A 27,482-nucleotide genomic window follows, 5' to 3' on the forward strand; every position below is an offset into this window, starting at 1 on the left:
GCAATTATATTCACCAACCTCACACACTGTGAGACGCCTCTTGGGATGGGGCAAAAATGTTCTAAATTACAAAAGAAATGTGATAGCTCCCATGTAAATGATGCCTCAAAGGAAGCCAGTCACCAGAGTTACCTTCTGACTGCAAAAGGTGGTGGATCAGCATCTTGCACTAGGTACACAAGGAATACAGAAAGCTCTCAACAAGACACATGCTAAAGGCACCATTGGAACCTAATAAAAAGGGTCTATGAGACACTTCCTTTGGAAGATTGGTATTGGTGGAGAGGTGGAGGTCAGACATGCCAGATGGTGATGGAATGTGGGATCTTCCAACACCCTTGCTCTATGTACTCTGAGCTAGACATGACCAGGGTACTCATGAAAAGGTCTGTGCACAGAGCAAAGCTGTAAGCACATGCATCTTATCTGGTTCTCCACATGTAGAGAGGAGGGCATGGCTGCACTGTGAACTTCCTCAGGAGAAAGATAATTGGAGGGACAGCAGTTAATCGGCCCAGAGCCAGCTCGGCACAGGCCATCTGTGAAAGAGTAGGTCCAAAAACCCTTGCTTTGCGCTGTCTCTACCCCCTGTCATGCCAAACTTCAGCCCAAGCTGAATCTCTCCCATTACCCACTATGCTGATCCCCATTCACAGCCTCTCCGCAGAAAATGGAGAATACTAGAACCTCTGGGGTTGGACTACCCAGCTCCAATCCTCATTATGTGGCCTTGGATGGGGGGAAAAAAAACACTCAGCCTTTCTAAGTCTCAGTTTTCTCATCTATAAAATGGGTGTGGCTATGGTAATAATGATCATAGTAAACATGCTAGAAATACTTACTCTATGAGAGTCACGTTGCTCCTCACTTTCTAGGTGCTATCTCATTTAATGCCACCCCCAACCACCTTATTAAGTTGGCACTAATAGTATGCCCATTTTACAAACGAAAAAAGACCCAGAAGTAGGGTGATTTTTCCAGGTTCGTACAGGTAGAAAATCAGGTTTGCCTGCCCTCAGGGTCTCGAGTTTTTACCTCTGCACTCTGCTGTTGCCAATAATGGTGCTTCCTCATTAAGTTGTAGGAATTAAATGATTCTCTTGTATCAAAACACCCAGTGTAGTGCCCATCACGTATGAAGTATTCAGCAAATATTTCACATCAGGAGATTATGCTATCTTTTGCAAGAGGTAATCCACACTCTGGACTTGGAGCATCTCAACAACTCACCCTGTTCAGAGCTGCCTGGTTGAAACTCTTAAAGCACCCCTTTAACCATGCCACTGCCCTGCTCTATAGTCATCAATAGCTCCCATAGGCCTACCATGTTAAGTTCAGACTCCCTAGCCTACCCATCTATGTGCACCAGCTTTATAGTTGAAATACCATGAGCTCTAGGGTCTATTGAACCTAAATTCAAGTCCTGCCTCTGAGGGACCGTGGCTAACCTAGCCAGCCTTTGAAAAACTGCTTAATCTTTCTGGGCCTGAGTTTATTTACCTATAAGACAGGAATAATGACCCTTCCATCACATGAGTCTGCTGTGAGAATGGGATGAAAAGGTAGAAGTGGGAGACTCATCTGTCCACGCCTGACTTTGACAGTTTGGGTGCTTGTCTCCACATCCTCGGTCCTACAGACCACACAGACATCGTCAGAAACCTAAGAGGGTCCTCATCCTATTTCAAGAACTGGCCTCTCCAGGTCCACTGACATGCTGATTTCAAATCCCCACCACCCCATGCAAACCAGCTCATTCATTCTGAGCCCAAGGAGCCTGTATAATGCAAAGAAGAAACTGCCTTTCCATACAGCAATGAATCCATGCTTTGGAGAGAAACCATCCCTAATGTCCTTCCTGGGCATCATGCAGTTACCCTGTACCACTGTCATTTCTATTGGTATCTTAAAATTCAACCAAAAACCACCATGGACCAAAAGCATCATCTACCCCTTGGAGGGACAGAAGCAAGGGCCTATTTGCAAAATATAATTGCATAGCAAAGCAATGAAGAGGCTCACATTTAACTTTGGGATTTCCTAAGGTGATTTTATGAACTGGCAGGACATGATGGGGAATCTGGCCACACTCCCAGGGCCTGGCGTCCAATATGCCAACTAGCCCAAAGCCCCTGAACATCCTTTCCATTCCCTGTCTTGATGGTAGAGGCCACCTCTCCTGCACTTACCTCCTCCTGCCATGGCTCAGCCTGTATTTTTCGGATTCTACATATCAGCCTCTGACCACCTCTGGCACTCGGCTTCCTTAGAATGTGCAGCTGGGGGAAAGGAACAGATTTCATACACCCACTTTGGTTCTGAAGCAAAAGCACTTCTCTCCCCATGCTCACTGCTCTGCGGAAGACAGAACAAACTGTTTTAAACACAGAGCGAGGGAGGCAGGAGGGTGTGGGATTCTGGGTGTCTGCTCTAGACTCTGTGTTTCAGTACCATCATAACTGAGGACTCATTCAATCAGGTCTAGAGCATTCAATCCTGTTCCAGAATGTTCCAGAGCTTGCTGGGTCCCCAGGGTGACACCTGACTCCATGGGTACCAAAGCCTGGTGTTTCCTAGAGCCTAATAGCAACTTACATTCCATTTACCCATTCATAAAGGTTACAAAGCCCATCCACACCCATTATCTCTTTGATCCTAACTACTCAAGAGATAACGCAAGTGGCATAACACTCATGGATGGCATTTCTCCTAAAGACACAGGATGAGAGGTTAAATGACTTCCCTGAGATCTACATGGCCCCATGGTGATGGCAGCTCAGTCATCGTCAGATGCATCCAGTTTTCCCTTGCTCACATCAGTGGCTCTCATTCCTGGCTGCACATATGAATCCCTTGAAGAGTTATCAAAGAATAACCTATGCATTGTGCCCCATGCAAGTCTGATTGAAATGGAATCTCTGTGGCCTGAGTATCTGAACTTTAAAGCTGATTTATTAGTTTTTCCTCTGTTTCTTCTCAACAGCAGTATGGTTGAGAAGTAGGTATTCAAGTTAGTATCTTTAAAGCCAAGTACAATGTCTGACACACACTAGGGGCCTGATAAGTACTTGGGGAAGGATGAGAGGGGCAGGAGGCTTACACCCAAGAAGCATGAGAGAATTGGTCACTATTGTCAACCCCACACCCATTTCCACAACTTATTTTCCTGCTGTCTGCCAAGAAAAGGAAATAATGGAGGTAACTCAGCAACGATCCAGAGAGACTCCTGGGGAATTTGCATTCTCCTGTTGAGGATTGCCCTTGTGAGCCCTGGTAAGCCCTGATGTGCTTTCTGTTACTCTCATAGTGTATCAGCTGAGCATTTCAACATATTTTATTTCAATTTCCAGGGGTGAGAGGAAAAGTAAAAACATCAAATAAGCCTGGTAAGCCTGAGGATTCAGATGGATAGCATTCTCACGTGCACATAAGCTGAATTGGTCACACTGGAAAACAACTACTCCACCACCACCCACCTCCCTCCCCCTTCCTCTGTCATCATCATCCTCCATCATCATCACATCCATCCTCCTCCTCCTCACCATCATCATCATGACCATCATCATAGCCAATATCTCTCTTGGGCATATCCAATATGTAGCTCTATATAGCATACAGTGGGATGTCTTATTATTATCCCTGCATTAAATATTTTAATCTGGATCATATGTGGTTGCCTAGTTGCGGAGAGGTGTGAATCTTGCATGTCCTTCAGACTGACAATTCTTGAGGGTAGGGCACCGTGCCCTCCTGACTTCCGCTCAGCACCTTGCAGACTGCTGGACCACTTCTTTGAGAAGGAAACTGGCACAAGCATCCCCCTTAGAGTGCAAGACTGCCCGTGGGCAGGAAAGGATCCCATGCTCTATGTACTTAAGCAGACCTGCCAGACCTACCACTCTAGAAAGAGACATTCATTCGTGGATTGTCTTTCATTCATTCAACAAATTTAACAAACTCCAGCTCTGTACCAGGCATTGTTCCAGGAAAGTGAATCTAGGGAAGGAGGCTACCAAAGTGAAGGACCCTGATTCCATGAATTTTACATTCTTAGGGGAGGAGACAAACAAAGAAGGACATCAATAAATAGAACAATTGGCCGGGTATGGTGGTTCATGCCTGTAATCCCAGCACTTTGGGAGGCCAAGGAAGAAGGATTGCTTGAGGCCAGGAGTTTGAAACCAGTCTGGCCAACCCCAGAGTAAGACCCATCTCAAATTTTAAAAATTTGAATAAAAAAAAAATAGAATAATTTCAAGGAAATCAAATGATGTCATAGTTCAGGAGTGGGGTGGAGAGAGGAGCCCCACTCTAGGTCATCTGATCTGCTACATTGGAGCTGATCAAAATGATATGAAGAAGGAGTCATCCAGGCAAAGATTAGGGGTGAGATGAGAGTAGGGAGAGCCATTCCAGCAGAAGACACATATGCCAAGGTAAGCGAGGGTTCGTCAAGTTCAGGGAACAGAAGGAAAGTCAGAACAGCTGAAGATTAAGGAGCAAGAGAGAGAGTGGTGAGACATGAGTTAGGACAGGAAGCAGAGGCCACATCACACAATGAGTGCCCTGTAGTCAGGATAGGGAGTCTGTATCTAATTCCTAGGTCAACTGTATTGCAAACAACTCCTCTGCTAAATGTGCCACCAGTGTCTCCCAGTAGGGAACCTGGGAGAAACCTGGAATTTGGGGGATTTTGTGTAAGATAACCCTGTTCTTCCCTCTGGAATTCTGATCTGTGCCAATAGGTAAGCCTACATTGACTAACATAGAAGGGCTGTCATACATAGAGGGGTTGCTGCTGAACTGAAGGAAGCAGCTTTATTTCTGGAATAAAAAGGAGTCTTTCAGGCTTTCCCATAACACTTGCCAGGTTACGACTTGAAAGATGCAGCCAGCATCTTTCGTTTGCTATATCATTTAGTCAACTGGTACTCTAACTTCAAATATTGTGGCTAGAACTTCCATGTTTTCCTGGGAATTTCAGACCTTGTCCCAGTTTGCCACCCAGAGCCAAGTTTCCCACTATCAAGTCCACAATGCCAGAGGAAAGAACACATAAATGCATGGAGAAATGTATTTCTTGATTCTCGTTGCAGCTAATTTAGGACAGCCCAATATACTGTACATTAATTAGGACCACACAATGATCACTGCTCTTGAACTCAGCCCTGCTTTCTAGATCATTAGCAGGGCTGGCCAAAAGGAGGCCCTGCTGAGATTTAGACCCTTATTGTTATGCAAGGAAACAGCAAAGACCCAAGCTGGCTTTACCTGGTGCTCTGTCAACCTGCAGGTGAGCATCTGACTCCATGCTTCCAAACAGGGTCATCAGCAATTATGGATTGTCTGGGGCTAGGTCCAGCTAATCTCACACAGAAAGCAAGCCTGATTCCCACTAAAGCCAGAGGAATATCCTACTGGACCAGAGACCATGGGGTTGGGTCTCTGAGGAGCTGATCAACTTAAGCACAAGGAAACAGCTTTATTTTGCAAGTCCCAACTGTGACTGGGCCCCTGGCCTTCTCTGTGCCTCTGAAACTATTTTCTTCAGATCCCTTTTTTTTCATGAAGCATGGGCCTCCCTGAGCCACCTGGTGGATATTTTTTATTCTGACCACTGAGCATCTGTTCTTCCTTTACTGGTAATAGTGAATTCCCCCTGAGAGCCCTCATTTTCCTCTCTCTCAGTCAAGCCACTTGGCCCATAGTGCCAGTCATTAATTCGGGGGTGGAACATTTCCTAATCTGATCTAATCAGAGTGGCTTTCTGGATTTATGAAGAAAGGGACTAGGAAAAGACAGCTTCTTTTACTGTTAGACTTGAACTCGGATGGATGTTCTACCAGAATTTCTGGCAGCCACCCAACCACTATATACCATCCTAAGAAGAAAGCTATCAGACTCAAAGTTTAAGCTGTAAGATGGAGAGTTACCAAGTTCTGATATCCATGTTGAACACCTTGTTCAAGCCACACCTGAAGACAAATTCTCTTGTTGTCAATTGCATGTCCCAATTAATTACCTCATTTTGCTTAAGCCAATTTGATTAGCTTTTCTGTCACTTGCAATCAAAGATTACTGATGCCACTTTGGCTAGGAAAAAAATAATGTAACATGTTTAAGTCATCTTCCTGAACTTGAATCAGAATAATTCAAACTACAGGGTAGTGCATCTCTCTTCATCATCCTTCCCTTTTCTTACCATTCTTCTCTTTTTCTTCACCATTCTTCCCTTTTTCCTGGGACACCCACCTCTCTTCACAAATCTCACTTTTCCCTGCATGAGCTCTTCATCTTTCCTCATTGTTTTTTGTTTTTCTCTAATATGTGCTGAGATTGGTTTCTTCTCAAAGACTCTGACAGCCACAACAGCCAAGACCAAGACTTAAGACATGACAAGTTGCCACCAATAATAATCGCTTATCATTAAGCTGTTCCAGCAAAGAGAAAAAGCAAACCAGTCCCGTTCATTAAGTTTTCGTCTCTGGCTGTCATACATAGAGGAGCTGCTGCTGAACTGAAGGAAGCAGCCTTATTTCTGCAATAAAAAGGAGTGTCTCGGGCTTTCCCATAACACTTGCTAGGGGCAGGCCCTGGTGGTAAACATTATCATCGAAATGTCCGTTTCAAAAATATCCCAGTGTTCTCAAAGAAATGTCTACAAACAGCTCTGAATGCTCAAGTTCCAGGAGAAATTGCTTCTTCTCCCTTTGGGAGTCTGTATGTTCCTGTTATCAGAGGCACAGACACTGGTACCAAATAGAGGGTTCAAATCTCAGCTCTTTCTCTTACTGGTGTCTTGGCCTTGGACAAAATCCTTACTAGCTCTGAGGCTCCATTTTCTCATTTTTTTTTTAAATGGAGGGAATTTTATTCCCTACTTTAAAGAGGTTGTTGTGATTGGGATAATGCATGTATTACTCTGAGCACATACCGAGAGCTCCATTAATGAGAGCTGTGATTATGGTGGCTGTTGTAATCAAGAAAGAATCAACCACAATGACAGCAACAAAACCCAAAACACTACAACCCACAAGCACAGCACTAATGCAAATACAAACAGTTCCCCTGTGGCCTTTTTCCACGTCTTCTAAATGCCACAACTTTGCAGCACCATGGCAAAGGAGCTCTTATCGCGTGCCAAGCACTGAGGTGAAAGCAGGTTGACAACCCATTCCAATGTTAAACCTGAATGTTCCGCTTTGCAGGAACCCTTTCAGTCCTGGACAAATCAGGACAATCAGTCGATCACACAGAGATCTTCAAGTGCATTTATTTAATCCTCACACTAATGTTTCAGGGAATATTTCTATTCCCATTCTACAGTTAAGGAAGTTGGGGCTTAGAGAGAGGCAGTTCTCAAACTCCAATGAGCATAAGAATCACCTTGGATCTTGTTAAAACACAGCGGGTGGGGGCTGGGGCACTGCAAGCAAGCTCCCGAGTGGCATCAGTTGCTGCTAGTCCATGGACCAAGCTTTCAGTAGCAAAGTTCTAGAGGTCAAGTCACATGGCATGCCCAACATCATGCTGCAAGCATCTCTCAGAGTGATGGTTCTGACCCAGGGGTCCTGGTGCCAGGTGACCTCTGTCCATCCCAGGGAGGACTAGGCAATGACATAAGACAGTGTCTGATGTCTAACATTCTCACCACCGTGTGTTTCCTTCAGTATATCACAGGTATGTCATGCCTGTCAGTCCCCATCGTCTTATCCAGCAAAACACTTTCAGCTATGAGTCAGAACATACTGCATGGGAGTAAAGGAAGAGGGGCCACCCTGGGGTGAACCGCCTCACTCCTGGGAGAGAACTGAAGCCATCCAGGAACGAGAAGAGCACAGAGAGAGAAGGAAGCACCGGTCAGTCCTACGGTGCCCATGGCCATGTGCCAAGCAAAGAAAATGACCCCAGGGTATGCATAGCCACCCTTCTCTGCATGCCAGCGCTGCAGCTCACAAATGTACGCAAGTGGCTGGGTCTCCCTGAGCCTCCATTTTTTTCATCTATAAAATGGACCTGGCAGTTTTCTAATTACCTGGAGGGGAGCTGGGGCATCTGTAACAGGGTACTGAGCAAGAGCTCCATGAACTGAAAGGTAGGGGACTAATGTGGGAGCTCACTGGGGAAATAGGAAACAGCTGCCGCCTCCTCTCTCCCCTCCACCTCCACGGTGCTCCCAGAACACACTGTCCAGGTCTCTATTGTCAATCGTCACCAGGTATTTTAGGTGTCTATTTAAATAGCTGTCTCCACGCAACCAAATTAATGCTAATTCATCTGTACAGTAATAGCACCCAGCCCAGCTCCCAGTACATGGGGAGCTGAGAACACATTCAGTGAAGGTATAAGTAAGCAGATGAATGGATGGACAGACGAATGGATGGATGGATGGACGCATGGATGAACAGATTGGATGGATGGATGGATGAATGGATGGACAGATGGATGGATGGATGAACAAATAGGATGGGTGGGTGGATGAATGGATGGGTGGGCAGATGAATGGACAGATAAGTGGATAGATGGATAGGGTAGATGGATGGATGACGGAACAGAAAAATGAACAGATGGACGGATGGTTGGGTGGATGAATTAATGAATGAATGGATGGATGAATGGATGGACGGACAGATGGATGGATGGATAGACAGGTGGGTGGATGGATGAATGGATAGATGGGATAAACAGATGGACAGATGGATGGACAGATAAATGGATGGGTGGGTGGATGGATGGACGGACAGATAAATGGATGGATGGGTGGATGGATGGATGGATGGATGGACAGATGAACAGATGGATGGATGGGTGGATGTGACATGAGTTGTGGGTATAAGAGATTGAAGAAATAAATGAACATCCAGTGAGAAAGGGAGTGGCTGAGTTAGTAGCACAGTGATGGGTTAGAGAGGGCAGGGTATAAGTGAGAGCTGGATGAACGGGGGGTGTGAAATGAGGGGGCTCAGAGGTAGGACTGAGTGTCTGCAGTGTGAGAATCCATTGCTACCCAAACTCTCACAATCTGAAGGCAGGAAAGTAATAAACAATTCTGAGGACGGTTGCGCTGGCATTCTTCACTGTCTGAACCCTTGTTACTTGCTCTCTAGGATTCAGGAACCAAACAGATTCAGGCAAAGTGGATTCCTTCTCTATCAAAACCCAGGAAAGGAATTGATTCCAAAAAGAGCCCATGTCCTTGCTGCTGTCAGAGCTGACTGAGGGCTCTTGTGAGCACAGGGACAGACTGTTTCCCTCCCCTAATCTCTAGCCCACTCCCAAGCCCCTTTATGTGTTCTCCTCTCCCAGCTACATATCCTCACCAAAAGCTTTTCCTAGGTATCTTTAGTATTGCAGGTGGTGTGAGGGGATCCCTAGGGAGCCCTTGGACCTCATGGTTACTTGAGGCCCTGGCCAAGGTAGAAAAAAGAAACTACCAAGGGTCTAGGAGGGAGGAGGTCACCACCCATCAGATGTGGGTACCTGGAGACCCACATCTTATTGCTCCTTCTAGGTATCCAAAGCTCCCAGGAAGCTTTGCAAGCATCATTTTCACCCCTCTCACTTTGCAAAGCCCTACAACTTGAATAGGCTATAATGACAGCCTTCTCTAATGAGGCTACTAAGCAGATAGCAAACAGGACAGCTATAATTGCTTTGCAGGAGCAGAGTCCCAGCCAAATCATGGGAGGTGGCTTAGTGCAGTGGAAGGCGCAGGGATTCTGGAATAAGACACAACTAGGTCCAAACCTCAGTTCTTCCACACACTACCCGTGTTGCCTTGAGAAACTGGCTCTACCCCTTAAGCCTCCATGTCCTAGGCTGTAAAACAGGAAAAGCAATTTCCACCAACTTCATAGATCAGATGAGCTCATGTAGAGTAGCTGTTTACTAATTATTTATTGCATTCCAATCATTTCTTCCACATTATCTCATTTAGTCTTTAATGAAACCCCATGAAGAAGGTAGTATTAATGTCTAATGTCAAAACTAATTAATTTAAATTTTACTGGATTCCAAAACCCTTGCTCTTCACCACTGACAATGTGCACCTCCTCCTTATCGGTGCTTAACCTGTGAGCTCCCTTTCCTTTACCTGGTCATTCTTCCATATATTCAGATACCATCTGAAGATCAACCCTTCCCCAGCACAGTGCTTCTTCCATCACCAGCTTCTTCCTCTGGAAGCAATGCATCCACAACAGAAGAATGCACCCTGAACTAATGCCAGGAGATTTAGCAACCTAATCTGCACTGTTTTCCTGGAGCATAATATTCTGCTCGCAAATCACTCCCCCCACTGAAGCTAACACAATACAGAGCATCCTTTAACTTATGTAAATAAGCATCTTATGGGCATCCGATTTATTCACCTCTCATTGCTTTGGAGACCAGCAGACCAAATACAGAATATCATGTGCCCCTTTAACAGAGCAACGCTAAATTCTCATGGGTGCATTTGTGTTTGTGTTTGTGTATGTGCGCACAGGCGTGCATGTCAAAAAGCTAGTATCTGTTTGTTCTCTTCAGCAAGTACGAAGCTGGGCAGCCTGTCCAAGACCCACTTGCAGCTCAAAAGAAGAGGATGAACTAATATGACCAGATCTCACCATTACAATTAAACTCTGAGCACAAATGGAATTAGGAGCATAAACAAGGGGTGGAAAAGGGAGAGATTTTAACAGAAAAAATCATGGTTTTTTTCTCCGAAGTGACATAGAAAAAGAAATTGAATGTCAGCCTCTGAAAAGGGTCCAAATTACTATTTGAAAGGAGAAAAACACAATCGAATAAGGTCCATTTGTGTTCATGCTGAGCCCCAGGGCTTCCTGGCTCCCATCACACTCAGAGCTGGTTGCAGGCGAGAGCCCAAGTCAGCCCATGTGTTCTTCAACCTCAGGTAAGTTTGTCTTCTCCAGTGTTGTTGAACACAGAAGGCACTCCTTCCTCAGGGCTCAGAGGACAGGGAAGCCCTGACACTCACTGCCCAGTGACCTCCCAGCCCCCAACGATACCGCTCACCCTTGGGTATTTCATATTTGCTGCAAACTTTGTAGCAACCACGAGAAATAAATAGAAGGCTCTCCTTCCCACTTTGTACCTGAGAAAATTAAGGTTGGAAGTGTGGAGGGTTCAGTGGCCTCCAAGACTCACCCAGAGAGAAAGTCATGGAGCCACACAGCCCAACCCACCCTCAGCATGCTCCAGTAGTGAGAGTTGTGGCCAAAGAAAGCTCAGGGCACCAAGGGAATGCAGAGGAAGGGGACCCACCCAACCCAGCAAGAGAGGGTGAAAGGGTTCCCAGTGACCCCTGAGGTCCTTGTAGATGGAGGGCAACTTGGCACAGGCTGGAAAGGTCTGGAGACAGAGTACAGAGAGAACAGTGTACAAAGACAGTGTACAGAGACACACAGATTGAAGAACATGGCGCCCACAGGGAATGTGAGCAGCTTAGTGCTGAAGAAACATATGCAAAAAAAAGAAAAAAGAGCCAGAGAAGTGTGTGGCTAGGGGAAGAGGCAGGGCCTGAGGGTAGGTCCATGCCTCTCTGGCTCACAATGAGAAATACCTTTGAATCTGGTTCCATAGTATCTGTCACCTTTACGTTCCATATAACTCATATGATTTACTTACAATGCTTATTATTAATATTTTCTGTCTGTTCAATGTCCTATTTGATAGAATATAAGCTCCATGAAGTCAGGGATATTCTGTTTGTTCATTGATCCCAAGTACACGTGACAGAGCCTGCAACAGAGAGGAACTCAATGCTTATATTTGTGGGATTGGATTAAAGACATTCAAATAATTATTGGATGAAAGAGAGAAAGTCAGGCAACAAGAAAGTGAGAGAAAAAGGGAAAAAGGAAGAAAAAGAGGGAGGAAGAAAGAGCATGGAAAGGAGGAAGGATGGAGAGACACAGAAAGGGAGTGAAAAAAAGAGACAAGGAGTTAATGCTTTCTGGGGTTGATGAGAAGAATCCATGAAAGAATTTTTTAGCAGCAGTGTGACATGAGCAAGTTTTTATCTTCGGGAAGGACCACTTGAACTTGAGTATGAGGAAGGGCTTGGAGGAGGGAATGAATGAAGGCAGAAAAGCAGGCCCAGAGAAATCTCACTGAAGCAACTCCAGAAAAGAGAGAAAAACCTGAACTAGGATTGCTGCAATACAGATACAGAAAAGAGAGGTTCAAGAGATGTTTAGGAGGTACATTCAATTGGTCTTGGCAACTCATGGATCGGATTGGCAGGGAGATTGGGGAGTGAAAGAGGATTGCCAAGTGAATGGTGATGTCACTTACGAAAGTGGAGAACAGGTTAGGGACCTTGCTTTCTTCCTCACAATTGTAGCTCCAGCACCTAGCCTTGTACCTGACATACAGTAGCCACTCTGTAAATGTTTTTTGAATGAATGAGTGAGCAAGGATAGAAGTGAGTATAGGTAGGGGGACAGAGAAATGCATATGGAATTCAGGTTTAGGTTAGCTGCTTTTGAAACCTCCCTGCAGGGAGTCCACCAAGAAGCTGGATAAGCAGGTCTGAAGATGAGAAAGGGGTCAGGGCTGAGGCTTGAGATTTAGAAGTTGTCTATCTGCCAGGGGCGGTGGTTATTGACAGCTGTGGATGGCATCCCCTAACAGAAGAAGGAGAGTGTGTGTGGAAAGGAGGCAGAGAAGGAATGTAGGAGAGGTACGAGGAGAAAGCTGGAGAATGCGATAACTTAGAAGCCACGGGAGTAGAGAGCTTGAAGACGAAGGCAGGGGTGAAAGGTGTCTAGTGTCCAGGAAGACAAAGGCTGAAAGGTACTGCTGTGTGGTGCAGTGAGATGTTCACCTGGAGCTTTAAGGCAAGTGGAGTAGGTAGAAGCACAACCTCAGAGTGGTCCAGAGGAGTGAAGGAGGCAGAAGTAGTAAAGGGGACAGTAGAGGAGGTTCCAACACTTTCCAACTGCCCCATGCTTCTTCTCAAACACAACAGTATTTTAGAGGTATAGAGAAGAATTTCTCTGAATACTGGGATTCAAACTGGGGTCAGGGGGCTCCTCCTCCTGCCTTCTTTTTTCCCCATTCCCCAATGTCCTCTATGTCAATCCTTCTGTCCTAGACAGAGAAACTTGTGCCAGAAAACACAGGATATCCTAAAATAACTCCCTACATGCTAAAGGAAAACGAAGTGAACATTTTTCCTTTTTAATTCCAAAATCATGCTTGCGATATACCTTCAATGTTGAAGAACAAGATTCCTTAGTTTTTCACCCCGGACATCACCTTTTCTTTACAGAGAAAACGTAAAACCTAAGTGTGTCTTGTTCCCCAGAGAACAAAAAGGAAGTGAAAATTAGATGTGCACGTGGTCGGCAGATTGAGATAGACAGCTTCCTAGACACTATCTGGAGTTAAGACGGGTGCTCTTTCCAGCTCACACACATTGCATCATCTTGCTGTTGATGTCTCCTCAAGGATTTGTTCCAACACTCTGATTTGAAAAGGACCCAGAACAGAGCTTATTAAAAACTCAAGACACTATATCTGATGGGGGAGCATCAAGGGGCCATTAAACACTCACCTCATTAATAGCCTGCAGAATGAGTCCTTTTCTAAAGCTCACACAAGATGGTGATTAGACAGTCCTGGCATACAAACCCATCTCTCCATTTTTCAATCCCTTGCCGAGCAAAATTTTCAGGCCACAAATTAGAGGTACCCCGGCTTAAAACAAAACAAAACAAAAAGGTTGGGATTTTAATGAGCCTTCTGCCTCTAAATAAATCTCTCTACCCGGCACTCAAGTCCTCTCCAGACTTAAATGAAATGCATCGACAAAGCAAGTCATGCAGCGGGATGAATCCAGAATTCAATATGAGTCAAAGTCCTCCTTTCTCCAGGCCAGCGTCCTTTATGTTCATTATGTTGAGTGATAAGTTTGTAGCAAGTGGCGTTAGGCTTACTCCACAGTTATTATGCACATAGTGACTGTGATGATGTGGTTTCCATCACCTGGGATCAGACTGTACTTATTCTACAGACTGTCTGAAGTTGGGGATGAGTTTGGTGTCATCCCCGTGGGCAGTCAAAAAATCCTTGCAGCCATTTGCCTGAGTCAAGGCGAGGGTTTCACTCTCTCAACAGCCTGAGCTTACCACCACTCCAGTGCTGACCATTCAGTGTCAAATGTCACTGAGGACAAATACCACAAATCACCACATGGCCTGTGGATACCAATGGGATATGTAGACTTGTCACAGATCACAGCCTCCCCACCTTGCTTTCTCCTCTCTGGATGCAATGACCTCTCGGCCACCTTGTGTCCACCACAGAGACTTTGCTTGTCTTGTTCCAGGTTCCTTGAACTGTTCTTACCTTCTCTGTCCAACTCCTATTCTTCCTTCATTCATTTCTAGATCATCATTTCCTAAGGGATGTCTTCCATACCCTCACGGATTAGGCAAATTTCCTCTCTTCTATGCTCTTTCTTGTATTAGGTTGGTGCAAAAGTAAATTACTGTTACTGTCCCTACCTTTAATGGCAAAAACAGCAATTACTTTTGCACCAACCTAATATTTTCATAGTACTTAATGTGGCTGTTAATCAACATTGATTTATAGACTGCTTTCATGAATGTATGTGTCCCCCATTTAAACAAATTGTCCAGAAAGGCAGGGGCTATGTGTGCTGTTTTATTTTGTCTTACTAATCACTATATCTCCAGCACTGTAGGAGCCTAATTCCATTTTTGGTTTTGTTTTGGTTTACTAGTTTACTGGCTTGTTTTGTATGAGGTTAGGCAGCTTGCCTAAGTGCATCAAGGCGAATGAGCTCCCTGTGTCACACAGCATCGAGTAAGTCATTTCTTTCAAACTCTCTCTCACCGCCAGCTTCAACAAACCAGGAAACCCATCAGGCTGTATCACCTTTGGGCAGAAATCCCCAGGGGCTTGGGCATCACGCTGACAAAGTCTCTGCCAGGTGTTAGGTGCTGGTTCCTATCATTGGTTCCATCACCCCTTAAAGCGGCTTGCACCATCCTTGTAAAGTTCTGTTGTTCGGACTCATGATCAAGACACAAAACAATTCTCAGGGGCTTGAATCAGCCCCTCCTAGCTGCTACTGGGTGAACGCTGTGATTTGTGACAGGTAATTTAAATGCAACAAGTAGACTTTCTTCAAACGTAGCTGCCACTGAAGTGAGATGTTTGGAAAGAATCCACTGTCCTGTGGGCTTTCTTGTGTTTTCTGTTTTTGTTTCTGTTATTTTCATGTTTTAACTTAAAAAATTTTAAACCTCTACCTGTAAGCCACATAATACCCATACTTAAAGCAAAGGTGAATAAAAATTCAGATTCTCAGGGGATCTATGCAAGTCCTGGTTTATCACGTATGAGCCGTGTGTCTCGGGAAACTCACTTCATTTCACTGATCTTTAGAGCTTCAGTCTCTTCACAGGAATGACAAATAGTATGAATCTTACCAACTTCTAGAACTGCACAGTGAGCCAGATGTCAATTATCACTTAACTGTGTCTTTAATTAATTCATTCATTTCACCTACTATTTATTCATCTCTGGACCAGGTACAGTGCTGAAGGCTGAGAATCCAGTCGTGAACAAAAACAGCCATGAAACCTGCGCTCAAAGAGCTTATGATCCAGATGGAAAAGACAAACATTAATTGAACAACTACACACGTGTAAAATTGCCATTGAAATTCACATTTTGTAAGAAAAGCTTATGGTGCGTTAAGAATGCACAATGGGGGAAACAGAACAATTTAGATGGTTGAAGACTTCTCCAAACAGGAGATGCTGGAGTAGGGGTTATCTAGGCAAAGAGGAGAGGACAGAATGCCTCTTGCAAAGAAGGTGCTTCATATGCAAAGGTACCCGGATAGGAGGCAAGTGTGAGGGTCTTTAAGATAGCCATTGGGGTGAGGGTGAAAGAGACTGGTTCTCTGCTAATAAAATGTATTTGTATTCCTTTGTACCTAAAGAAGAGGCTATTACCTTCCTCTCACCTCTCAGTTGCCCAAGAATCTTTTCACAGTTTCTATCTAATCCCTTTCAATAATTCCCTGGCTGCTAATCAGAGAAAAGGTGTTAATTCCCTTATTAGCATACCTCTGCCTCTCTGTGATCACAAAATGCTCCTAACTTCCTCCACCCTGGGAATGCCCTTGGCTTTCACTCTGGCCCTGTGTGCTATCTCCCTAGGGCTTGTTCTCAGCCAGGGGGACCAGCCTGGCACTCATCTGGTGCCAGCCCCTAATTTTACTCAGGGAAGATTATTTAAGGGAGCTGTCCATGTTCAGGACACACACAGTGGATATAGGATTGAGCTCCAAACACAGGGCTGCTCTCACTGTGGGACACAGCCACTCCCTATCTCATGGACCACCCAAGGAAGAACAAGCTCTTCCACTTCTGCGAGCACTCTTCAGTATTTGGGTCCTGATACTGTGGTACCTTTAATAAACTTTTTTCATGCCTTCCCATGTGAAACCCCAATTCACTTTGAAAGACATTACCAGTAACAATATCACAATCCACAGTTGTTCTCTGCATGCACTGGGTGGCCAGAGTAGTGGAAATAAAGCAAATATAAAACCTAAGAGGCAGCTTCTAATAGGAAGGGAGATTACCCAAATGATGTCATCGCATCATAATTAGCAATAGGGCCAGAATTCCCAACCACAGCAAAGCACGTCAAAATGGGGCTATCTCAACTCTTCTTTAATTGGGAAATTTAACAACCGAAAGATGCCCCTCGATGACTCTGAAGGGCTTGGTTTCTCGCATTTCCTGGACCTCTTTGAACCTCACCTGAGAACTCTTCTATAGACTTGGGCAGGTGAACATCACCTGGGCCTCTGCCTGTTGGTTTTCAGCAGGGTTTTCACATTGGTTGCCCCCATAAGCAACACTTGGCCACTGATATGAAGGGCTTCCCCAAAGAACACGGTTGGCTTGTTTTCCATGTTGATTGTGCATGCTTCTCTAGTCTTTCCTCTCAGTTATACCAGGAAAGAGAGATAGTGATAAACTGCTTTAGAATCACAGCTCTGCTATCTCCAAGCTGGGTGACTTTGAGGAAGTTGCTTAGCTTCTCTGTGCCTGCCTTCTTCCTCCATAAATGAAGATAACTATAACTTCTGCATAAGCGACTGTGAGGATTAAAATTGGCAATTGATGTAAAAGCACCTGGCATGGAATTAACTTCCAATACATTTAGTTGTTATCATAATTGCCATTAATAACATCCAGCCTGACCTGAACTTACTACTAAATCCATCCTCCTTGAATGTTGACTTGCCACAAAGCCATGGCCCCTCTTGCTGATGTGGGCAATGTTGGTCTTCTGAGACCATCTTTCTTGGCAAACCAGACCGTGAATTGCCAAATTTACTACTCCTCATGCCTATCAATGACCACACAGACACATGCACACACACACACAGGTTCAACCCCACTTGCATATCTTTAGCAATGGTCTCCTGGGGCTCTGTTCCCACGGATTTTATCTGGCACAGTATGTCTGAGGTGTGACCCAGAAATCTGTATTTTTAAGCAGATTCTGAAGCAAATAGTCTGCAAATTGGTACTAGGACAGACCCCATGGGATGGAAGCACTTTGCCAAAGTGAACTATCAGGAATTACAGAGAGCTGGGGAAAGAATGCTTGCTGTGTATTAGGTTTCAGTTGCATATATTCGTTTGCATACCAGATTGCAAGCTGAGGGCAGAAATTAGAACCTGAATAGCTTCATACCATACCTCCACCAGTCTCCAAGCCACATATAGTATGTGCTAAATAAACACTAAAGCATAAACTGCCTTAACAGACTAGAAAATCGATACAAGCATGGGCTTGTTCACTGATACATCCCTTGTGCTGGCTGTACAGAAGGTGCTCAGTGAATATTTGTTAGATAAATGAATTAATGAATAAATACAGAGGAGTTGGTAGGGAAAAGGCACAAAATGAGCAGAATTGGTGCTAATTTATGTTGAATCAGACAAATGTTCAGCTTATGCCCCAAATTTTTACAACCATCTTCCTTTTAAGTCACTGAACAACTGCTAGGAGCCTCTGAGCCATGCTACCCCAGAATACCCCAGAATACTCATTCCTATTCAAATATTTGGTTTTCAGTGTTACAAGGACAAGTATTCATTTGGACCAGAGAAATAGGCTGGATTTGCACTCATCTGTCACAGTGCCCTGAAATCAGCCTCAAATGATTCACAGCCCTCTTGAAAACATCTCCAATCTCCTAAGAGATAAAAAGCCTCACTCATTTTCCCACCCCTTACCCACCAACCAGCTTCCATCCCTAAACCTAGAGCAAAATTATGATGTTCTGTCTCCTCCTCCTATTTCTATTCCTCATGCCCTGCATGTCTCCCCATAGGAGCTCATAATAGGCTTGTAGGTTCCACCTGATTCTGAAAATCAAGTTATGGCACCGAGGTTTTGGAATCAGTTCAATCTATTTGCAGAGTGAGCCTGGTTAGTATTTAAATATGCCACCCAAGCTACCGATGTGCAACGTATCAACTCTTCACCTGGGATGATTTATTCCAGGAGTCGCCGTTCTGACTTAGTACACAGGCTTTCCACTGTGCTAAAGCAAGGAGCCCAAAGAACTAGAGGGCTTGCCAATGGTTTTCTTGTGGTTTTATTCGTGTACTAATTAAAAACATTGGCCAGGCATGGCGGCTCACGCCTGTAATCCTAACACTTTGGGAGGCTGAGGTGGGTAGATCACCTGAGGTCAGGAGTTCGAGACCAGCCTGGCCAACATGGTGAAACCCCATCTCTACTAAAAATACAAAAACTACCTGGGCGTGGTGGCGCATGCCTGTGATCCCAGCTACTCAGAGGATGAAGCAACAGAATCGCTTGAACCCGGGAGGCAGAGGTTGCACTGAGCCAAAATCGGGCCACTGCACTCCAGCCTCGGTGACAGAGCGAGATTTCATCTCAAAAAACCAAACAAAAACCATAGCACATACCAGCAAACCTAGAAACTCACTGAAACCACATAATTGAGCAATATTAAAGGCAGAGATGATGTGGCTTCCAGGTTGACACCCAACTATCTGGCCCAGGTAACAGATAGTAGAACCTAGTAGTGAAAAAGGAAAAAAATGAGCTTTGCATATAGGAGGGGCTCAATCAACAATGTCCCATAGTAGGTAATTCATAAATATCAGTTGAATAAATACTGAATGAACTAGATTGCAGACACAGAGTTTATAACAACCTAAGTAGAGATTACATGAAAAAGTTGGATATAATTTTGCATGTATACTTTTATCATAACCTTATTAAATAAACAGATAAAAAACTATACACAGAAAATAATGCAAAAAGATAATACACCCCAAAATACTAAGAGCGACTGTTCTTGGGTTGTGGCATATGGATGCCTTTACATTTTCTTGCTTCTGCTTTTCTGTATTTTTCAAATTTTCTATAATTAGCCTGTTTCTTTTATAAATGAAAAATTAACTGGAAAACGAGGCAGCCTAGGTAGGTAGGGAGAGCATATGCTGTGAAGTCAACCAGACTACCTTTTATTAATTGTATCACTTGTTCCTAACGTGTAATTTTTCTTTTTTATACACTTTATTTTTATTTATGTATTTATTTCAGACAAGGTCTGGCTCTGTTACCCAGGCTGGAGTGCAATGGCATGATCTCAGCTCCCTGCAACCTCTGCCTCCTGGGCTCAAACCATCCTCCCACCTCAACCTCCCAAGTAGCAGGGACTACAGGTGTGTTCCACCACACCTGGATAATTTTTGTATTTTTGGCAGAGATGAGGTTTTGCCAATGTCGTCCAGGCTAGTCTCAAACTCCTGGACTAAAGTGATCCTCCTGCCTCAGTCTCCCAAAGTGCTGGGATTACAGGCATGAGCCACCACACCCAGCTGTAATTTTCTTAGTCTCAATTTCCTGAGTTATACACTTGAGCTAATAACATTTACCATTCAAGTGAGTTTGTTATTGTTGTTTTCATTTACGTGCAATTTAATGGATGTAAAATACTCAGCACTATAGTGCTTGGTATATAGCAAGCATTCAATATATGTATGACTTTAGCACCCAAAAGACTGTTAGAAAAGTACAGTACTTATTCACGTACTCGTTTACTTAATGGCTCTTTATTAAGCCTCAACCATGTACCAAGAACTACTATCTCACTGAAGCTGTGGTCCCGGAGGAAGACATTCCAAGTCTGAATCTCTGGTTACCACTCTGATGGAAATACGCAGCTACAACCCAATAGAAGGTCACATGCTCCAGACAGGGAACTCATCTAATGATATGGGGGTGCAGGGGTGGGGGATCACTAGGAGAGTGCAGGAGTAAAGAGCTTTCTACACTCATCCTAACGAATGAACCACAAAAGCATCATGCTGAAGCAAAAGAAGCCAGCCACAAAACGAAGGCATGCTATACAAGCCCATTTATAACAGAACAGAATGAAAATTTTATAAAAGTTCAAGAACAAGCAAAACTAATCTATGATGATTGAATTCAGAATAATGGTTATCTTGGGGTTGGTGAGAAGGGAGCAAATAAGAACTTCATAGGGAACTAGAAATGTTCTATATCTTTGCAATATATCTATGTAATAAAACTGCACTTGTACCTCTTAAATTTAAACAAAATTTTTGAGATTTTTCGTGAAAACGGCCATACTGCCCAAGGTAATTTATAGATTCAATGCCATCCCCATCAAGCTATCAATGACTTTCTTCACAGAATTGGAAAAAACTACTTTAAAGTTCATATGGAACCAAAAAAGAGCCCACAATGCCAAGTTAATCCTCAGCCAAAAGAACAAAGCTGGAGGCATCACACTACCTGACTTCAAACTATACTACAAGGCTACAGTAACCAAAACAGCATGGTACTGGTACCAAAACAGAGATATAGACGAATGGAACAGAACAGAGCCCTCAGAAATAATATCACATATCTACAACTATCTGATCTTTGACAAACCTGACGAAAACAAGCAATGGGGAAAGGATTCCCTATTTAATAAATGGTGCTGGGAAAACTGCCTAGCCATATGTAGAAAGCTGAAACTGGATCCCTTCCTTACACCTTCTACAAAAATTAATCCAAGATGGATTAAAGACTTATATGTTAGACCTAAAACCATAAAAACCCTAGAAGAAAACCTAGGCAATACCATTCAGGACATAGGCATGGTCAAGGACTTCATATCTAAAACACCAAAAGCAATGGCAACAAAAGCCAAAATTCACAAATGGGATCTAATTAAACTAAAGAGCTTCTGCACAGCAAAAGAAACCACCATCAGAGTGAACAGGCAACCTACAGAATGGGAGAAAATTTTCGCAACCTACTCATCTGACAAAGGGCTAATATCCAGAATCTACAATGAACTCAAACAAATTTACAAGAAAAAAACAAACAACCCCATCAAAAAGTGGGCAAAGGATATGAACAGACACTTCTCAAAACAAGACATTTATGCAGCCAAAAAACACATGAAAAAATGCTCATCATCACTGGCCATCAGAGAAATGCAAATCAAAACCACAATGAGATACCATCTCACACCAGTTAGAATGGCAATCATTAAAAAGTCAGGAAACAACAGGTGCTGGAGAGGATGTGGAGAAATAGGAACACTTTTACACTGTTGGTGGGACTGTAAACTAGTTCAACCATTGTGGAAGTCGGTGTGGAAATCAGTAGATTGCTCAGGGATCTAGAACTAGGAATACCATTTGACCCAGCCATCCCATTACTGAGTATATACCCAAAGGATTATAAATCATGCTGCCATAAAGACACATACACACGTATGTTTACTGCGGCACTATTCACAATAGCAAAGACTTGAAACCAACCCAAATTTCCAACAATGATAGACTGGTTTAAGAAAATGTGGCACATATACACCATGGAATACTATGCAGCCATAAAAAAGGATGAGTTCATGTCCTTTGTAGGGACATGGATGAAGGCTGGAAACCATCATTCTTAGCAAATTATCACAAGGACAAAAAACCAAACACCACATGTTCTCACTCATAGGTGGGAACTGAACAATGAGAACACATGGACACAGGAAGGGGAACATCACACATCGGGGACTGTTGTGGGGTGGGGGGCGGGGAGAGATAGCATTAGGAGATATACCTAATGCTAAATGACGAGTTAATGGGTGCAGCACACCAACATGGCACATGTATACATATGTAACAAACCTGCACATTGTGCACATGTACCCTAAAACTTAAAGTATAATAAAAAAAAATTTTACTCTAAGTTCCAGGATACATGTGTAGAATGTGCAGGTTTGTTACATAGGTATACACGTGCCATGGTGGTTTGCTGCCCCTATCAATCTGTCATCTATATTTTAAGCCCCGCATGCATTAGGTATTTGTCCTAATGCTCTCCCTCCTCTTGCCCCCCACCCCTGACAGGCCCCGGTGTGTGATGTTCCTCTCCCTATGTTCATGTATTCTCATTGTTCAACTTCCACTTATGAGTGAAAACATGTGGTGTTAAACAATTTTTAAAAAAATGTTCTGCATCTCGATCTGTGTGGTCACAATTGTATATATGTGTAAAAATTCATTGAGCTTTACACTTAAGATTCATGCATTATACTATATGTAAGCTATGCCTCCATAAGTACCACTGAAACATAAACAAAAGGCTTTTAGATAATTACTACAGGTTTATTAACCTTCAGCCTCTGTATATTTATTGAGAATCTGCTATTCAATAATTCATCCATTCAACAGATATTTACCATATAGCTACTCTGTGCCCGGTACTATTCTAGGCACTGGAGTATAGCAATGATGGACAAACTCCCTGCCCTCATGGGGCTTGCATTTTAGAGCTATGTGCCAGACATAGTGCCATGTCCTGGTGGAGGAGAGGAAGTGCTTGTGGTGCAGGAATGAAAGAACTCACAGTCTAGTGGACAGACAGACACAAAGTCACACCGCACCATGCAGTAAGTGCTGTGATAGGGCATGTGGTGTCTTGATGCACAGCAGGAAGGGGCCATGTGGGTTGATTGCAAATTTGGAGAGGGCTCCCAAGAAAACACAACACAGCCTGAGGATGAAGCAGCAGAGATTGCAGGTGACTCTTTGGAGGAGGCAAGAGCATCCTTGAAGGCATGTGTGCAAAGGCACTGCCGCATGGACTTGAAGGGAATCGTCAAATATCCACATGGAGTTTCATACCATGGAGCTTGCATGAATTTACAGTACAAGTGTGGCCCTGGAACCAGTGACCCAATCCTGCACCTACCACTTGATAAATATGGGACCTTGCACAATTACTCAGCCTTGAATTCTTCTTCCTGAAAATGTGACCAGTGTTAGTGCTTAATTGAGGTTCTTGTGACAATTTAATGGGATCAGCCATGGTGTGTTCATTTTCTATTGCTGCTATGACAAATTACCATCAACTTGGCGGGGGCTTAAATAATCCTCACTTATTCTCTTACACTTCTGTGGTTCTGAAATGTGAAATGGGTCTCGCTGGACTAAAATCAAGGTGTCAGCAGGATTGCTTTCCTTTCCGGAGGCCCTAGGGGAGAATCCACTTCCTTGCCTTTCCCAGCTTTCAGAGGCTGCCCACATTCCTCGGCTTATGACTCCTTCCTTCATCGTCAAGCCAGCACCACTGCGTCTCTCTGACTCTTCCAACTTCACATCTTTCTCTGTCCACATCCTGCAAAAGCTCTTCACTTTTGAGGATTCACAGGATTAAGTTGGTCCCACCTTGCTAATCCAGGATCATCCGTATCTCAAGGTACTAAACCCTGAATCTCACAACTGCAAAGTCCCCTTTGCACTATAAGCAACATATTCACGGCATGGACATCTTAGGGAAGCCATTATTCTTCCTATCACACATGAAATTATTTAGCACAATGTCTGGCTTATAGTGTGTGCTTAATAATTTTCAGGCACTATATTACTGTTATTAAATATGATTCAAGAGTATGAGAAGGAAATGCCAAATCCTCTGGACAAATAAGCATGCAAATATAAACCAAGTTAGGTGTAAATCCTGGGAATACTCAGGTCTCAGGGAACTACTCCAAATGATGTACAAACCTAGAGTTTCCATTTAGGCAAAAGTTTCTAATAAACTAAGTCTTCTTCACTAAATACTATCAGTTGCATACTCACACGCTGGCAGAACAAAGACTGCAGGGTGTTTCAGCATCTCCATACCAACAGCTAGAACAGATTCCTCTCCTAACCCCCTGTGCTGTATCAACCAGCTGGTTTGGTCTGACTCACAAATGGCTATAGCCTGGTGGTAAAGGGAACTTTGTTAACCATTTGCAAAAAATTCCAGGCAACTGGGGAGATGGAACAAAAATGCCCCCCAAAGCTGCCTCAATATCATTAAAAGTTGGGCAGTGAGGAAGCCAGGAAATAGAACACAAAGCATGTTGGGCTGAGCTATAGAATAAGAGACTTTTGGGATAGTGAACAAACTCTACCTCCCCTATTTTAAGCAGAAATCACAACCAATTTTGATTCCACTTAATAATTTCCTCGACACTTGAAGAGATGGCAGGCTCCATGAGAGCAAGGATCCTTCCAGCAAGCCAACAGTCCATCTCTGATGTCCAGTCCATGTCTAGCACACAGCTGAGACCCAATAAAATAAAATGTGTGGAATTAAAGAATAAATGAATGGATAGGAAATCACCCAGGATCACAATCAAGGGTGATATTTACATTCTAAAGCAGGGGTTGACAATCCATGGCTTGTGGGCCAAATCCTCCCCACAGCCTCTTTTATATAGCCCAAAAACACAGCCAAGCCCTTTCCTGTATTGTCTGTGGCTGCCTTTGTGCTATAGCAGCAGAATGTGTGGCCTCTTGGTTTGCCAAGCCTAAAATATTTACTATCTGGGCTTTTACATAAAACACTTGCCAATTGCTGCTTTACAATACTTTCTGGTAGCTTATCAAAATAATCTTGGGATCTTTTAAATATGCAGCACCTTAAGCCCAGAATCTGAATTTTAACTAGTTTCCCAAGGTTCGAGAATCCTTGCACTTAAAGAGAAGTGATCTGATTTGACAAGCACAAGGGCAGGGTTCTCAACTTTTCTTTTACTTTTAACTTCAAGGATACACATGCAGGTTTGTTACACAGGTAAACTTGTGCCATGGGGGTTTGTTGTACAGGTTATTTCATCACCCAGGTATTAAGCCTAGTACCTATTAGTTACTTTCCAGACTCTCTTCCTCCTCCCACCCTCCACCCTCTGAAAGGCCCCATTGTGTGTTTTTCCACTCTATGTGTCCATGTGTTCTCATCATTTAGCTCCCACTTATAAGTAATAATATATGATATTTGGTTTTCTGTTCCTGTGTTAGTTTGCTAAGGATAATGGCCTCCAGCTCCATCCATGTCCCTGCAAAGGACATGATCTCATCCTTTTTTATGGCTGCATAGTATTCTGTGGAGTATGTGTACCACATTTTCTTGATCCAGTCTATCACTGATGGGAAAATATTTAGGTTGATTCCATATGTTTGCTATTGTGAATAGTTCTGCAAGAACATACACATGCACGTGTCCTTATAATAGAATGATCTATATTCCTTTCGGTATATACCCGGAAATGGGATTGCTGGGTTGAATGGTATTTCTGTCTTTAGGTCTTCGAGAAATTGCCACACTGTCTTCCACAACAGCTGCACTAATCTACACTCCCACCGACAGTGTATAAGCCTCGATCAGAATCACCCAAAAGGCTTGTTAAAACACAGACTGACAATCCCTGCCCCTCACTTTCTGATTCAGTAGGATGCATATGGGCCTGAGAATGTGCATATTTTGGCCCTATCTCAAGTGATACTGATGATGCTGGTCCAGAAACCACACTTTGAGAACCACAGCACAAAGGTTACCCAGTGCCCATCCTTGTTTAATAGTGACTCATTTTCCACACTTCAGCCTTCAGCAGTAGTGGAACATGAGTCACTATTAAGTTCTCACGATTAAATTCTCACTATTAGTTCAGCACTATTAAGTGACTCATGTTCCACACTTCAGTGGTAGATTCTGTGTTAAGCAGGTCCCACATTTTGAAATTTGGGGTGAATTCTTCCTGCAACTCTGTGGTAATAAAGAATATGAATTATGCTTACAATTGCAAAGATATGGAACAAACCTAAGTGCCCATCAGCCAATGAGAGGATCAAGAAAATGTGGTAGATACACACCACGGAATACTATTCAGTCATAAAAAGGAACAAAATGATGTCTTGCAGCAACTTAGATGAAGCTGAAAGCCATTATTTGAAGCGAAGTAACTCGGGAATGGAAAACCAAATATCGTTATGTTCTCACTTATAAGTGGGAGCTAAGCTATGACGATGCAAAGGTATAAGAATGATACAATGGGCCGGGCACAGTGACTCATGCCTGTAATCCCCGCACTTTGGGAGGCCAAGGCGGGTGGATCACTTGAGGTCAGGAGTTTGAGACCAGCCTGGCTAACGTGGCGAAACCCGTGTCTACTAAAAATACAAAAATTAGCCGGGCGTGCTGGCGTGGGCCTGTAGTCTCAGCTACTTGGGGAGGCTGAGGCAGTAGAATCGCTTGAACCTGGAAGGTGGAGGTTTCAGTGAGCCAAGATCGCACCATTGCACTGCATCCTGGGCGACAGAGTGAGACTCCATCTCAAAAAAAAAATTACATAATGGACTTTGGGGACTTAGGGGTAGGGAAAGTTTGGGAGGGGGTAAGGGATAAAAGACTACAATAGTTAGTAGTCTTAGGTGATGGGTGCACCAAAATCTCAGAAATGACCACTAAACAACTTATCCCTGTAACCAAAAGCACCTGTACCCCAAATACTATTGAAATAGAAATTTAAAAAATTTTAAAACAATATGAATTATTAATGCATTAGGAGGCAGAGACAGTGAAATGTCAGAAAGAAAGACACTTATGACTGCGGTTGGAATTCATACAGTGTTTCATTATTTCCAAAGTTAGTCCCCATCTATTATCTCACGTAAACCTCCAGACAACCCAGTGGGTAGGCATTATTATTGCAACGTGATTCTTACTCCCATTTTGCAGGAAAAAAGGAGGAGGCTGAAAGAGGTTGAAAATAGATACAAGTTAATCTCCCCGACACTCCCCCTATCCATTCAATGACAATCTCTCTAGGCTTTGTATTGCTTCCTTCCTTCTTCTCTCCCCTGCATCTATCATTTCTTTGCCTCTATTGACTTGTATGTATGTATGTATGTATGTATGTATGTATTTACAGATGGAGTTTCGCTCTTATTGCCCAGGCTGAGTGCAATGGCACGATCTTGGCTCACTGCAACCTCCGCCTCCCGGGTTCAAGCAATTCTCCTGCCTCAGCCTCCCAAGTAGCTGGAATTATAGGCATGCGCCACCACACCTGGCTAATTTTGTATTTT

At 43.6% G+C, this 27,482-nt stretch overlaps 1 protein-coding gene across 3 annotated transcripts in view; it reads right to left on the minus strand.

Annotated features, from left to right (window-relative positions):
• GRIN2A (glutamate ionotropic receptor NMDA type subunit 2A) overlaps positions 1 to 27,482 on the minus strand; it is a 427,756-nt gene that overhangs the window by 188,065 nt on the left and 212,209 nt on the right. Inside the window, exon 1 of one of the 3 annotated variants that reach the window (XM_063597950.1) lies at positions 2,190 to 2,311. The exons of the other annotated variants lie outside the window; for them this stretch is intronic. Coding sequence (XP_063454020.1) covers positions 2,190 to 2,303 — 114 coding nt within the window. The 5' untranslated portion in view covers positions 2,304 to 2,311. Of the gene's footprint in view, positions 1 to 2,189; positions 2,312 to 27,482 lie in introns of those variants that run through there. 3 annotated transcript variants of the gene reach the window in all.

Source organism: Pan paniscus, chromosome 18 (genome assembly GCF_029289425.2).
Source record: "Pan paniscus chromosome 18, NHGRI_mPanPan1-v2.0_pri, whole genome shotgun sequence".
Taxonomy (NCBI): domain Eukaryota; kingdom Metazoa; phylum Chordata; class Mammalia; order Primates; family Hominidae; genus Pan; species Pan paniscus.